General features: G+C 39.2%; 1 protein-coding gene across 13 annotated transcripts in view; it reads left to right on the top strand.

Moving 5' to 3' along the window:
• Nucleotides 1–3,076: 3,076 nt before the first annotated feature.
• Nucleotides 3,077–14,864, top strand: part of PTPN21 (protein tyrosine phosphatase non-receptor type 21) — a 58,713-nt gene continuing 46,925 nt past the window's right edge. For all 13 annotated transcript variants that reach the window (XM_042815090.1, XM_042815091.1, XM_042815088.1 and 10 more), the window contains exons 1-2: nt 3,077–3,488; nt 6,557–6,927. In XM_042815090.1, the coding sequence (XP_042671024.1) occupies nt 6,748–6,927 (180 nt within the window). In that variant the 5' untranslated portion in view covers nt 3,077–3,488; nt 6,557–6,747. The remainder of the gene's footprint in view (nt 3,489–6,556; nt 6,928–14,864) is intronic.

Genomic DNA, 14,864 nt, shown 5'->3' with positions numbered 1-14,864 from the left:
GCGCCGGTCAGCGCCCTCACGCCCGAGAGAGGCCTCCCTCCGCCGGGCTTCTCGTCAGTGCTTCGTCCTCCAGTGCGCGCTCCGGCCTCCGCAGCCTGCGGGGGGTGGCCTGCTGGGACCCCGCGCGGCTGCTCTCTGGGTCTGAGCCCGAGTTAACAAACACACACGTACGTCTTTCTGACATCTGCCAGTGTTACTGCTATGAGGGATCGCTTTCTGAGCGAGCAGGAACTACACGGAGGAGACAGAAGGCAGACGAACAGAAAACAAGTCGTGCTATTTGTCTCCTGCACCAACGTCCCACGTCACTTCAGTAGTGACAGTTCAGTGGGCAGTGAAGAACAGAAAGATCAGCATATAAAGTGTCTTTTAACAGTAATAATGCTTGAAGTTTACCCAATGGCAACAGCTGTTTTAATCTCTTTCTGCATCACAGCTCCTAATATAAACCAAACATAATACAGAGGTGGCCTACGCTAATTAATGCTAATGGTCTGAGCTGTTCACCTGACCATACTTTAAAGTGTGCTAGTGTTACAGTGAGATACAGTGAGTAACAGATTGGTTTAATTGCAATGTTCCTTTTTCTACTTTTGACAGACATATACAGCTCCATTTAGATTTCAAATAAGTTACATTATTTCATTGCTGGAACAAAAAATATACTGAAGGACACTAATAGGAATTAAATTTATGTCCTCAACTAATTAATTTACTTTTCATAAAAATAGTTTGTTCCAAAAAAGTATCTTTTATGAGTTATGGCAGGAGCTCCCTGCTTGTAGTTCAGTACTGCCTGTCTTGGAAAAGTGGCCAGTTTAATACAGTAAAACCCTATACAATCAATTACTTATTTACTAGAACATAGTTTAACATTTTACACTGCCTTGTAAGTCAAAATAAATCTTGTAACTGTGTAATTTCAGGTATCAAGCATGTAATAGATGTAGTGTGTGCTTATTTTTCTAGCAGCTTCCATTCTACTCATTTCTTTTTACCTTTGAGAAGCATGTCACGATGTATGGATACCCAGTTATCTCCTGGTTTTTCACAGATGAGGAAAGGAAAAGTGACAAAACAGTGATGTCTTGGCCACAGGGAGTAATAAAGTGAATTTGTTTAGGGAATAGCTTTAACAATCACACATAGAATCAGAAGTACTCTGTCTTTTCAGTTCATTGAGTCACTATTTTGCATGCCTAGTGAGTAAACTAAGAATTTTTTTCTACATGAATTCTTCATTGTCTCAGCATCCTGGGAATAGCCCTTTAACTGTTAGTTAGGGGACTATGATGTATTTTATCACAAGTGGGTAACTCTCCATCAGGCTGAGGAAAGCATATGTATACATACCACTTTTCTGACAGGGAAGTGGGCATTTCTGAAAGGGATGTGGGTATTTCTCACTATGCATGCCATGAAAATATGGATTGGGAGTTGAAAGGGAGCAGCAGTAGCACAGTGTAGTGCTCTGAGGCAATTGGGCTATGTCTTATTAATGTGGCTGTATCAGAGATCGTTGTGGTCTCATGGACTCCATTGTCACTTTGTCCTGTTTGTCAGAGATGATAGGTAAAGCAGGTAATGAGATCTGATGGGGGAAAATATGAGATATAAAGGGTAAAATGGAGAAAGTACAGATAAACACAGAGTTAGGATACAAGCTAGTGTTTATATAAAGCAGAAGAAAAACATGGAGTTTAGGAATAAAGGTTTGATGAGCTTCAAAGGAGAAAGTGTAAGCTGTGGAGAAGCCTATGAGCGATGTTCTATCTGTATTTAAAAATTCTAATAACACAACTTCACGGCAAAGAATCAGGCAGGAAAATTGTGTGATCAAAACTTAGAATAGGAAATGAAGCAGATAGGAGTATTGAGACTTTGTTTCCAGTATGAATTGTTTAGAAATAGGAGGTGTTGCTTTCATTACTCTGAATCTTCACAGTTTGGATTTGTCATGCATTACACTGTTTGGTTTTCTCAGGCAAGTAACCATAGTTCTGGCCTCTAACGTACTACTAGAAAAGGATATTCATTTAGTTTAGTTCAAAGTTGTTTAGTTTATTCAATATAAGACTCCTCTGAGTGAATTCTTTTCTTGGCCTATGAACTCCTCATTGTAACTATGGCTCATATGTAGGAGAAAACAAGGGGTAATTCCCCTGATTGGAGGAAACCTGTTGTGTCTGAGAGAAATAACTCAGAAGAACTCATCATAGTACAAAACTACCTACACATTTCAGCTGCGATTAGTGTCCTCAGTAGCATTCTGTTTGCATAGCAGGTCTGCAAGTTAGACTTGCCCAGACAGTAGCATGTTGGCTTTATCTTCTTCCTCATCCCTCACCTGTTTCAAGTTTGTATATACTTTTACCTGGCTCATGTAATGTGGAGATTGACATTCTATGTAGCATACAACAATTGTTTATTTTTTGTACATTTTTTGAGTATATTTTTGAGTATTTATGGGAAGGGGATAGTACCCCCTATGTCAGGATTGAATTCATTAAACACTAGAAATATTACTTTTATGCTCAATAAGATGGTTGTTATTAAAGACATACTTTCTATTGGAGCCTTTGTGAGTTTTGATGTAAGAGGAAGAGCTGAAGGATCAGCCTTTAAGCCTGCATTTTCTTGCTGTTTATATTACCAACAGCTGAAACTTTGCAAGGACTTCTTTCAGCTGCAGGCATGAATGTATGTGCATAGGTTACTTAGTGTGGCACATATGAATTAAATCCTGAATGTGCTTCCAAACAGTGTAAAAATAATACTAATAAAAACAATACGGCCAACAGATAATTATTTCTTGGTAAGAGATTTACCTTAATTGGAAAAGCTTAAAATAAATGATCATATGATTAAAAAAGCAAGGATTGCCTGCTATTTGTTGTAGCCCCTATTTCTGTAGCAGCCCGCAGCCAGTGAAGCAGCTGTTCATTGCTGACATTCTCCCTGCCAGGCATTCCAACTCTGTGAGGTAATGGGCTGCAAGCATACGGGCCTTTGCTTTAATTCTTTCGGTGTATCCTTCCGCATGGGTAGAGCGAGGGGAACGCCTCCAGGAAAAGAAATTAAATGCACACACACACGGGCGCACAGAGACGGACGACTTGAAAATATTCCAGAGAAGGCGATTTTGTGCTCGTGCAGCACAGCGTGGCGTGGAAAGGCTGCCTGCAGAGCTGGCTGGCACTGGTTTATTTTGTTGCAATATTTCCTTCCACCCCCAGCTCTTCACCCAGTGGAATGATACCCAGAGCAAGTTTTTTGAGACAGGAAGTGAGGAATGTTTTCACTATGAGTGATCTGAGAAGAAGGTGGGTTAGTCGAGATAGCAGCTGTGCGGTGCGGGAGGAGCACAGTAAGGCAGTACAGGAGTACAGATGAGATGGCTCCGCCAGAAGACATCTCGGAGCACTGTGGTTTTTCTTCAGCTGCACATATGTGAAAGGAGGCTCGGTGTCTTCAGATCACAGCAAAAGGTAATGGGAAAACGGCAGGCAAACTTAGTGGGTAAGCGTGGCTGTGTGCTGTGAGAGGAGTTCCCAGCATTTACTTTTTGAAAAGTGAAGAGTGTAGAGCTCTGTGCTTTGGAGAAAGGAGAAGTTTGAAATGTGCACTTACTGTGGCTCTGTTAGTCCAGGAGCCAAGTCAAAGATTAACTGGTAAAAACAAGGGGAGGGTAGAGTACTCTGATTGATTTATTTTTTTCTGGCTCCCTACATCTCTCTCTCTCTCTCTCTCTCTCAAAAAAAAAAAAAAAAAAAAAAAAAAAAAACAAAAAAAAAAAAAAAAAAAAAGCAAAAAAAGCAGCTTTGAGCATTTAAAATTATAGGAACTTTATTCTTCTGTAAGATGTTGCACTTTTATTTCACGTACTATCATTGACACAGACTGTTTGAAAATCTTTGTAGAGTAAAATGCTTATTACTGAGGGGAAAGTGGGAAGCGGGAGGGGTAAGTAAGGGGAAAAGATATCGCAGTGCTTGGTAATTGTGTTTCAGTCACGAGCATGATGCTGTAATTTTAAAAGCAACTATGTGTTGAAATATAAGCGTACCAAGTTTGGCCACGAATGACATTTTTACTTCTTGTGTGAAAATCCCAGGCTTGCCAAATTAAAGGGTTGTTGTTTTTGAGAGAGGTTTTGCAGCTGGGTTTGCAGCTTCTGGCTGTAGCTTTGTAACAGTGCAGACGTACCCCAACTTAAAATTATACAGAAGGCAAATACATCTGGCATTGCTGATTGCTCCTGGAATGTTCTGAAAATTCTGACCTAAGCTTCCTCTCCATGCCTGCGTTGCTACTGCGCACACAGAGAAATTACTGAGATTGGAGACTGCCTAAAGTCAGCATTAGGTGCCTTGTGAATTTCACCTACCGCTGCTTCCTGATGTTTCTTCTTGGGATACTTTTCTAAGGGTCTGATGGGGTCATAACAGTTTCAGTCTTTTATGTTCAGACCGTAAAACTGAGATTAGAACAGCACTGCACTTGTGATTGCAGCCTTCAAAAAAGTCAATAACTGGTTTCTCACTTTGCTGTAGCACCAAAGAAAAGAATGCATAATTGTGCACAGAATGTGTCATAGAAGTGAGCTAAGGTCAGTCAGCCAAAAGTTTCACTGCCAGGAATAAAACCAGTGCAAGATTCTGCTGGCAGTGGGCAGGAAACTAAAAGCTTCTGTCCACAGAGCATTCCCTGTGTGCTTCAGGGCTGGATTTGGAGGATCAGTGTGCAGAGCAAGTAATCAAGTGAGGAGGCTCAGCCTGTCTCTAGAATTTTCAGGGAAACCTGTTGCTGTCAGTTGCTACTTATTGTGGCCACACCCAAGAGTAATTGAGTCAGTGTTTGGAATTTATTTTATTTTATTTTATTTTTTTAATTTATTTATTGAGGGAGGGGTGGAGGGGTGAGGGAGCTTTAAACCAGTAGTAATGAATCTTAAGTTTTTAGATGATATCTGTGGAGGATGAGGACTGTGTACAATGCTAGAACGGCATCCAGCTTATTAGAGGCATGGCCATGAAATGTGCTTCTGATCGTTCTCTAAGTTGCAAAGATGTCATTGAGGAAAAATGCCAAGCTGTTCCTCAGGCCTGCAGCCCTTCTGCCTCCGTTTCTCCATGGGTGCCTGAAAGAGCAGAGCACGGGGCCTAGCAGGGCATTGCAACCCAGTCTGGTTGCACTGAGTAACGTTGCATTTCTATGTGTGTGTGTGTAAACATACAGCAGCGTGGTGTTATCCGGTTGTTTAAACCTTTTGTACAAACAGGTGCAGCAGGGAGGTTGCTTCTGATTCCCCTTTCCCAAATAAGTGGATGTATTAAATCTTGTGGCTATTCTTATCTGAGAAGAGCCCTCGGAAATCAAACTGTGTCTTTTAAAACGCATTATTCCTGTGATTTGTTGTTTGTTTGTTTGTATGTGTGTGTGTGTGATTACACCTCTTTATTTCGAGAAGCGCGGTGCTGCCGCTAGAGGTCCCGCGGCACCTCAACCCAGCGGAGCTCGAACAATGCGGCCGCGCCGTGTGCTCGGGGCCGCCGCCCGGGCCCGGCCCATCCCGCTGCCGCCCGTGGGAGCTGCCCGGACCGGGAACCGGGTGGGCATCGGCTCGAGTCATGGTGTTTGGGTGGCCCTCCTGAAGCCGTCCGCCGCCTGGCTGAAGCGCTTTCATTTGGGTGGTGGTGCTTTGAGCGCTCGCGCTGCTGCAGCACTACCTGCTTTCATGCAGCGCGTTTGTTTTCCGTGTGCTGCTGAAAATCCAAACCAGTTAGGCTGGGGCACGAGAGGTGAGACAGAGCTTGGAAGAGGGGAAGGGTGAAGTGAGTGCCCGGCGGAGCCGACAGGAGAGCAGGTGTGAAGGTGTTTGCGAAAGGCGGGGGGGTGAACAGCCGGCTACCTTTACGTTTAGAAAAAATGTACTTTTTCTCCCCACCCACCCACCCACCCATGAAAAACTGGAAAATAAATAGTTTTCAGAATTAGCATACTGTGGTGTGAGGGAAACCATAACCTCAAACAGTGTACCGCACTTTAACATAAGACATAATGGCTCCGCGAGTTGCAATTCAGGGAAAATTAGAAGAATTGGATTTTAATTGTCTGGTAGGAAATGGCTGAGGTGTGAGGTGTAGTGCCTCCCTTCCTGCCTTTCTTTGGGGCTTGGTTTTGTGTTTAATCCAACAGATAGCAGCTGAGGCTCCACACTGCTCTGAAATAATGCCTAACTGCTGGTTTTGCTCTTTAAGAAAAGGCTTTTGTCAGCATTACAAGTACTGAAGAACTTTCTAGAGGTCTTTCACTTAAATACCAATTCAGTTAAGAAATGCTTTTTATTTTAAGGCATTTCAGCCATGTTTAATCAAGACTCATTATTTATTTACAAGTAAAAACAACGCACACACACACAAAAACACTCGAAGACAAGTGTTGTATGTGGAAAAACCAGAAACTCCTGTGCTTCTTTGAGTATTTGAATGTATAACAGCTCTGAAAATTGTTTCTGCTTCATGTATATTTTTCTTTCTCTTTTGCTTCTTGCTAGGATTCCAGTGGATGCCCCCCTACTTGTGTGTTGGTGGAAAAATTGCTTACCTTTAATGGATACTGCTGCTGGTGGTTGATTGTTGGAGACTTTACAGCTCCTTACTGTTTGAGAGGAAACTGCTGCTTTTTCTCTCTCAAGTCCCTGGTGGTGGTAGCTTTTTATCTCCAACCATCGGTGTGGGAAAGAAGATGCCTCTGCCTTTTGGGTTAAAATTGAAACGAACTCGACGCTATACAGTATCCAGCAAGAGTTGCTTGGTGGCTCGGATCCAGCTACTCAATAATGAATTTGTGGAGTTCACACTATCTGTGGAAAGCACAGGCCAGGAAAGTCTGGAAGCAGTGGCTCAGAGGCTTGAGTTGCGGGAGGTGAGTGAACTGTCGAGTTAAGGTATGGCTTTGTCTCTGGTGCTAGATGACCTTCGTGGTGAATCCTTAACCATTTGGGGCAAGCAGCTTGGTCACAACAGCAGCTGAACAGCTGTTCTGTGTGCGCCCCTTGTTTCTAAACAGTCTGGTCTTGAGGATGAATTGGATTGATCCAAAACTGGTGCAAAACATACCTTACAGAACAAGAGAATGCATAAGGTAATAACGTGTGAGAAGTGGCAGTGAACAGAAGCTTAGGAAGATGAACAAAGTCACAGCAGTGATTAAATTTTTAAATTCAACAATGCTGAAAATATCATTTAAAAGAAAAGAAAAACAAATGCCACCACACACTTCACCACACACTTTCTGCCTAAACAACATGGCTAAGAATTGCTGAGAGACATGAGATTTTAAATCCTAATAGATTAGGACATGAAAGAGAATGTTATTTTTGTGCATTCATTTCTGGTGGATCAGTGCTGCAAAAAGAACCCGAAGCACAAATGTGATATGTGTGCTGGTGACTATTTCTAGTGTTTGTTCACAAATCACAAACCTGTTTGCAGATGGTGTCTTTGAGCAAGCATATAGTCATTTAGATCAATGTCTGGCCTTATGGAGAAATATGGTATACACTAGCTGAGCTGTATAACATCTTCCCCTTCACTCCCCAGTTTTTTGCTACGTATTTTAAAATACACTTTTTCAACTGAAATCGAACTCTTCTCCCATGCATATGGTGATTATTCTGCAAACAGAATAATAACAGAATAATAACAGAATTAGCACACGTAGGTGTAGAATTTATCAGTAGGAAATACTCCATGCAGTCAGTTGTTCTCAGAAATATTTTTTTCCCTCATTTAGAGAATAAATGAAAAGACAGGGAATCCATTCATCTGTGTTTGTTTACTGTTCATGTTTTCTGTCCCAGTATGCTTTTTGCGTTGTCCAAATATTCTTAATCTGTACAATCGCTGTGGAAAAGTGCAATTCTGTGGAGTGCTATGGCTTTTTTTTTCCTTGCTCTTTCTAGAAAAGGGAAAATCTGAGTACTCTCATAGCTTTAGCATTTACTTAGAACACATCAGGCGTCATATATTTAGAATTCAATTGTTGTGACTGAATGGAGTTTGTCAGTTTATGCACCCTCAGATGTCACTGCTTAGTCAACAGAAGGTAAAGAATTTAACTATGTTTGATTTGCAAAATGCAAAGGCTTTGTGTTTCGGAATTATGACCATTGGCTTTTATTTATCTATTTACAAGGCGTCAGAGATGCGTGGTTGGTTGTTTTTTCTTTTCAGCAATTTGTTATCTCTTTCACTGGAACTACTCCTAAAATCTGTTTGTTGTTGTTGTTGTTTTTAAAAAAAGGCTGGCAATTCCCTCAATTAAGAGTCATATATCAGACTAGGGGAGTTGACAGCATGCTACTGAACTCAGAACAGATTCTTTTGGTCATGCATTCTTGCATGGATTATTTTGGCAGGAAAATGTGTTGCAATAAAAGGGAATGGAAAGTAGGGATATAAATTACTTTCCAGAGCTTGCGTTCAAAAAATGTTGTTTTACTTTTAAACAGTAGGATTTGCCAAGCAGATATAGGGTTCATTTCTGACTATTTTCTTAGTATGAAGTTTTCAGGAAGATTGCTGAGCATTTGCTTCAATCTGCAAAACCAGTATTAATCCTTGATACTGTGGAATACTAAGTACATTCTCTAAGAACTCATATTTTTAATGCACAACACACCCTTTGTAGTGTGAATTGAAAGTGTTAAACAAGAAAGTATGACTATTTAAGCACTGAAATTTACATCAGATATGAAAGTGGAGGCATGAGCATCAGATTACTGTATATGGGCTATGAAGTTTTGCTGTACTGCCTCAGAATAATTAGTTGCAGGAGTTATGAGCGGAATCTTGACCTATTTACACACTGATAAAATTTATCTTGGTGTAATTTGTAGTGAGTGAATTTAGGTAGTGAATTTACTGGTTTATTAGTGCTGTACCATCTTTTAATATATTTGTTTTAACAGATCATACTTGAATAGTAGTCCTCAGATTATGTAATGTGTGGCTTAACACTAATTTACTTTTTAATTTTTTTTTCCAATTTATCTCATTTTCAAGTTGTATGGACACAAATTTAGGATTCAGAAAGTCTAAGTACTTGGACAGTTTAATTTTGTTACTGAGTGGCAAGCCTTGCAAAAAAAGTGAAGTGAGTGCATTAAACTGAGGAATAGTTTGTCTTTTGTCCCTTGAGAGGACTATACTCAAACTATTATTTCACTGTAGTCAAAGGAAGAGCTGTATTTGTTCTGGAAAACCGTTTTCAAGTTGCAAGTTGTGAAAAAGTGTTGAGAGCTCTGATTATTAACTAACTAGAAAAGAATGTTTAATGCTGCATGTGTTGCATTTTGGACACAAGCATACAAATTAGGTACTTGAGAATATGAAGATGTTTGTATCTACTACAGTTAGATATTTATAGGATATTTGGCAAGAGATGTTACAACTGATTTAGTCTCTTGCTGAATCTTTTAATTTTGTTTTGTAATAACAGTTTAATGCCGGAATAAATGGCCAAATTCTGCTAATGTGTGCAAACAGAATCTGACTTCAGTGCAAATGTGTGGTACACAAGTGCAATACTGACTCATGTTAAAAAAATAAAGAGCTGCTGTGTAAAGTATGTGTGGTGTACATGTGAATTCCTGTGTTTGTTTTGGACGTAATGGGAAAGAATGAATCAAAGTTATCCAAACTTTGAATAACTTGGAAATTCTGAAACAGTGCTTTAGTGTTTTCTAAAACTTTGTTCTGAAGTCCAAAGGATCACCTCTTGTTTTGAGAAAATGCATGAAAATACTTTTAATTTAGTGTGGTGTTTTTGTTTTTTTTTTTTTTACATAGGTAAACAATGTTTTGAAAATAAGACCAAGTCAACCATAAGCTCTCTTGCATGTGTATGTATTAGTAAGCATACTGATCAGCAGATAAAAGTTGGGCTAAGCAATGACAGAGGAGTTGCTAACATAATTATGCTTATGCCTCATATCAAATTTTTAAAAAATATTGACTAATACTTAAGAAATAAAAAAGTGCTGGTTGTTGAACTATTAATGGCTGCCTCTCTGAATGAAGTTTTGCTTAGCTTTCGGAACGGGAGAGAAATCATGGAGGAATGCATAGAAAGACCTTCAGTGTGTTGTGTTATTCAAAATGCCACTCTCTTGAAAAACAATATTGACTGCATCGTGCATTAATTTTAAATGTGCTGAAATAATAATTCATGTGTCCAGATACACGGAAGGACAGAGCATTTTAAAAATCAGCAATTGCCTTAGGTATAATTACTGTCACGGATTTTTTTTCTGAAGGAAAACAGCAGTATGCTCTGGGGTAAGTTTTACTCTCCATCTTGCTTATTACACTGAGCAACACAAAATTAAGATTTTTCCATGACAGCTTAGGTGGCAGTTAGGTAAAGCTGCCCTGATTTCTCTAGTTTTTAATAAAGTTCAGTCAGAATTTGATTGTACCACTTGATTGTATTCTTTCACTGTCACAATACCTGTGAGTTGTGATATAGTATTGTACTAATTTTATACTAGTTTTAACAGATTTTCATTAGTTCTGAAGCAGGTATGTTAGCTTATTGTTTTGTATTTTTAGGCTACTTTGACACTGTAAAATGATCAGAATTTCGGAATCCAATAATTGCAAATGTAATACTTCCTTTAATGTTGGTGCTTTATAAGGTGAGAGTCAGAAGCAAGTATGCAAGTTTATCCTTCTTGGAGTCTTGAACAGAGGTGGGAAAAGTAGCACAATTTACAGAAGAAAAACAGGTCACCAATAGCTGACCTGTTTCTGCAATAGATTAAAATGTGTCTTGATGGGACATAACATCTTTTATGTGCTGTAAAAGTATTGCTTTTTATCTTGTAGATAAGCCAATTTAATTTTGTATAACGTTCTGATATGTTAAATCTGCCTTGTCCCTCAGAGGAAATCCCATTTATTCATATACCACCATTCTTGCAGTGCTTTAATCTGAATTAGAATGTTAGATTACCTTGCAAAATATTGTTTTTTAAAACTACGATTCTTAAATTTCTTGAAAAATCCCTGCAATATTGATTTAAGCTGTAATTGGCAACTGCTTTGTTTAGGTAGGATTTGTGAGAATGATATTGATGCAGTCGGGAGAAAATCATTGCGGGGGATTTGGCAGTAGACTGTGTAGGAAAAAAAATGTTTACTGTGTGAAAGAGTTAAGCTTGGCTTCTTTCTGAATTCTTTTTGTACCTTGCTACATCCTCCCTACAGGTAGCTGCAGTTGAAAACCTTGTCTGTGCTAGAACAAAAATAGTCAAGAAAGCCAAAGTGCCCTAAAGTGAGTGGCATCAAATGGGGGAAAAAAAAAGAGGGGATTTCTATGAGTCTCCTCAGCCCTCCTCCTTGCACTGAAAGCACTGGTGGATGTCAAGGGCTGCAGCTTTCTGTTCAGTGGCAGATACATGGCAAGACTTAGAGATTTTTTTTTTTTCCACCACTTCTGCATCTTGTACCCTGGCCAGTCCAGGCTGCTCCAAAACCAGTCCGGGTTTCTCCACTGGGAAGATTTGTGGAGGGGGATGTCTGCTGTGATAAGAAGAAAGTTTCTGGAGAATTTTTAGTGCCTTTTGTCTCCTTCTGTAGTTCTTGATGTTGGACATAGAGTAAAGCTTTTGCTTGTATCTGGCAGTTGTGCATAGTACGAGATTATTGAGCCAGTTCTGAAAGCAGTTTATTTTAACAGTTGTATTCTGATGGCAGGGGCTGTTTTGTATCCAAGTGTAAGATAAAGTGAGACTCAGTGGAGTCTCAGTGGAGTCCCTGAGCTAGCTAGGATCTTAGTTTGGCTGCAGAGCTTATGATGAGTGTTTTCAGCATTCTCTTATGATGAGACAGTGTTTTCAGCATTCTCTTCAAGAAAGCCTTATGGAGTGTTGTATTCATACATGCCAATATAAAGACAGAAAGGCACCCGTAGAAATTGGGTTTTTTTTATTTTTTTTTTCTTTATCTGTGGATCTATAGAGAATAATTTTGTAAAAGACAGCAGTAATAGTGTTGTCTCAGAATCTTAGGAAATAAAATTTTTCTGATGTGTTATACTGTTTAGAACAGAAAAGCACAATCTAGTTTGGAGATGGCAGAACAGCTGCTTTTAGGAGAGACTATTACACTATTACACACTTGATGTCTGACATACACATTTGTCAGTCCGATTCCTTTTCTAGATAGTGTAAATTGTGACCAAAGTAGACCCTGAGATTCTTTATTAAAGATGTTCTTCTGTGTGTAGTGCTAGTCAGAATAACTGATATGTATAAATTATATTTAAAGTAGAGCCAAACAAAGTGGAATTATGTTAGGGATGAGACAGGTTCATTTTAATAAAAATAAAATGAAATATGGCTGCTAATTATAGCCAATTAATATCAGGTACAGGGTAGAAGGACTTTGTCATTGATTCAATTTGAAAGGAAATCTGAGAATGGAGACTTGATGCCTCTTTGGGAAACCCCTTCCAGTGTTTGACAAATCTCATTGTGAATTTTTTTTCCTAATCTGATTTGAGTTTACCACATTGCAGCTTGCACTCACTATTTCTCATCCCTCCAACGATTCTCACTGGAAGTCTCCTTTGGAAGAATAATTTGGCTCTGTCTTCCCTATACCCTGCCATTAAGTAAGAGAAAACAACAGTAAGATTTTTCATGAGTCTTTTCCTATTGACTGATCAACCCTGTTTCTCAGGCTGTCATGGGACATCATGCAAGAAGATATAATAGTGATGTAGTTTTGTGGCACACGTAACCTGACAGAGCTCCTCTGCTTAGCTTGTAAGGACTCACTGACTGCAGATACCGGTGTGGGTGCTACCTCTCTTTCCCACAAACCGATGGGCCTTGTTGGCTGTAAGATTATATTGGGCTTTTCTTTGCGTTCTTCAACTTTTGTATAAAAATACTTCATGTTTCTGTCTGTAGCGGCAGGAAGTAGCTAGGTTGAAAGCAACTGCAGAAGTGTTAAAGTTCTTTTATTTATATTTGACTTTCTTCAAAGGGATTGGGTGATGAATAAGTCACTAAAATAAATGAACCTCAAATAGTGTTAATCTTAACAGCTTAACATATTTTAGGAGTTATGTCATTACATTCTTTTTAGAATTGGGTGCTGTCCTATGCTACTAATAATAAAAACTCCTATAATGAATAAAATGGATTCTATTTTAATCAGTGAAAATATTCCAGGGCACATAAACTCCTCTGAAATTTAACAGAGCCAGATTCTGCCCTTGCAGTCAAGTGAAAGGATTGCATAGAAGTCAGAAGGTGGGTTTTGGCCCATAGCATTTACCTTGGCTTGTATTTTAGTTACTTTTGATAATCCAGTTTGGAGGAGATTTTAAGGGAAAATAACGTGACAGAAAAATCTTAATAAAGTATATTCTGGATTCCAGAGTATATTTTAAAAAACAGAAACATTTTTCTTAGTCTTGTGCCAGTAATATCTCGTTTCTGTGCATGGTAAGGAAAAGTGGTCTGTGTGGTATGGAAATGGACAAGCACAAGAAATCATCGTGGCTAAAAAAAAAGGTTGTACATTCAGTTTATCCTTGTTGTAGAATCAGGAGTATCTGCATTCAGTGAGTACAGAACAGTGGTACTGTTACCAGACATTTCAGTTCATTCTCCACTTTCTGTTACAAATCTGTGTTTGTTTGAAGCTTATGTACACCAAAGCTGCAGCTGAAACTTATTCAAAGTGTTGCTTATAAATGTTTGTCTGGTTTCCAGAAGCGTTTATGTGATACCCTCTCCAGAAGTCTTTCAGCTTTGATGGTGTGCTTCTGCAGGCCTTTTTACCTGTAGCTTTTGGTTTCTTCTAGGGTTCAGCTTGCGTCCAGCGGCTGCTGTTGATGCTCTCCAGGCTGTGCTCTCAGCCTGCATGGTGTGGCTAGCCACGAGCCAGCCAGCTGGGCCAGCACAGGGGTCTTCCTTTCCTCCTTCAGAGCACAGAACGGATTGTGAGGGATAATTTTTATCCTTTTTTTTTTTTTTTTTCCTTTTACAGTGTGAGATGTTGCAGTGGATATAATATTTCTTCTTCATGGAGAACCTGTGGCACTGTTGTTAAAATTCTTAATATCTTAAAGAATCTTAAGCTGTGAGGTGACAGGGGCCACCATGCACTGGATGGTAGGGATTGACAAATTGAAACACAGGATCAAAAGCCAATATTTTTTCCGACATCAGCCAATCTGATGTACTTGAACTGAGAAATTTAGAATATAGTATTTTTTTTATATTGTTTGTGATCAGAGCCACTTTTTTCTCCTTGAAAATAGAAGTGTTTGACTTCTTAAATTTCATGCTTTATTTTTAGAATTCTGAAGTGAAGAGCACTCAGTGTCCACCTGAGAATTTTTTTTTGTGTCTACAAACAGTTCTAATTTAATTTAGTGTTTGTAGTATAGCCTGTGTTTTATATCAAATGGAACTAGAGTTGTGTTAGAAGACAGAATACAGGACAGCCTGTATTCTAGCATGTTCTATCTTCTGCATACTGATTCTGTAATTGCCTGGATTAATCACGTTAATTTAGTTTGTTTTTAAGCACTGAGAAAACAAAAATCACTAAAAATGCATTGATGCTAATTTAGAGAGGGGCAGAGAAGTACATATAAGTAAGCCAGTAGATTTTAGAAGTATTTGCTAAATGTGGAAGGATGGCATTATGCCTTAAAAACAGCTCTAATTTCACAGTTACTGCCGGTGACTGTGCTTTTACAGAATATATGATACTGTGAACGTAATGCTGTATCTTGACTTTGGTGTCCAAAATTGCTTAATGTTCTGCGTCGGTACA

This window comes from Centrocercus urophasianus, unplaced genomic scaffold (genome assembly GCF_019232065.1).
Source record: "Centrocercus urophasianus isolate 14NV4802_14NV808 unplaced genomic scaffold, USGS_Curo_1.0 seq_14, whole genome shotgun sequence".
Lineage (NCBI taxonomy): Eukaryota > Metazoa > Chordata > Aves > Galliformes > Phasianidae > Centrocercus > Centrocercus urophasianus.
Note: the sequence above shows the minus strand (reverse complement) of the source record. Positions and strands in the feature narration are given on the sequence as shown.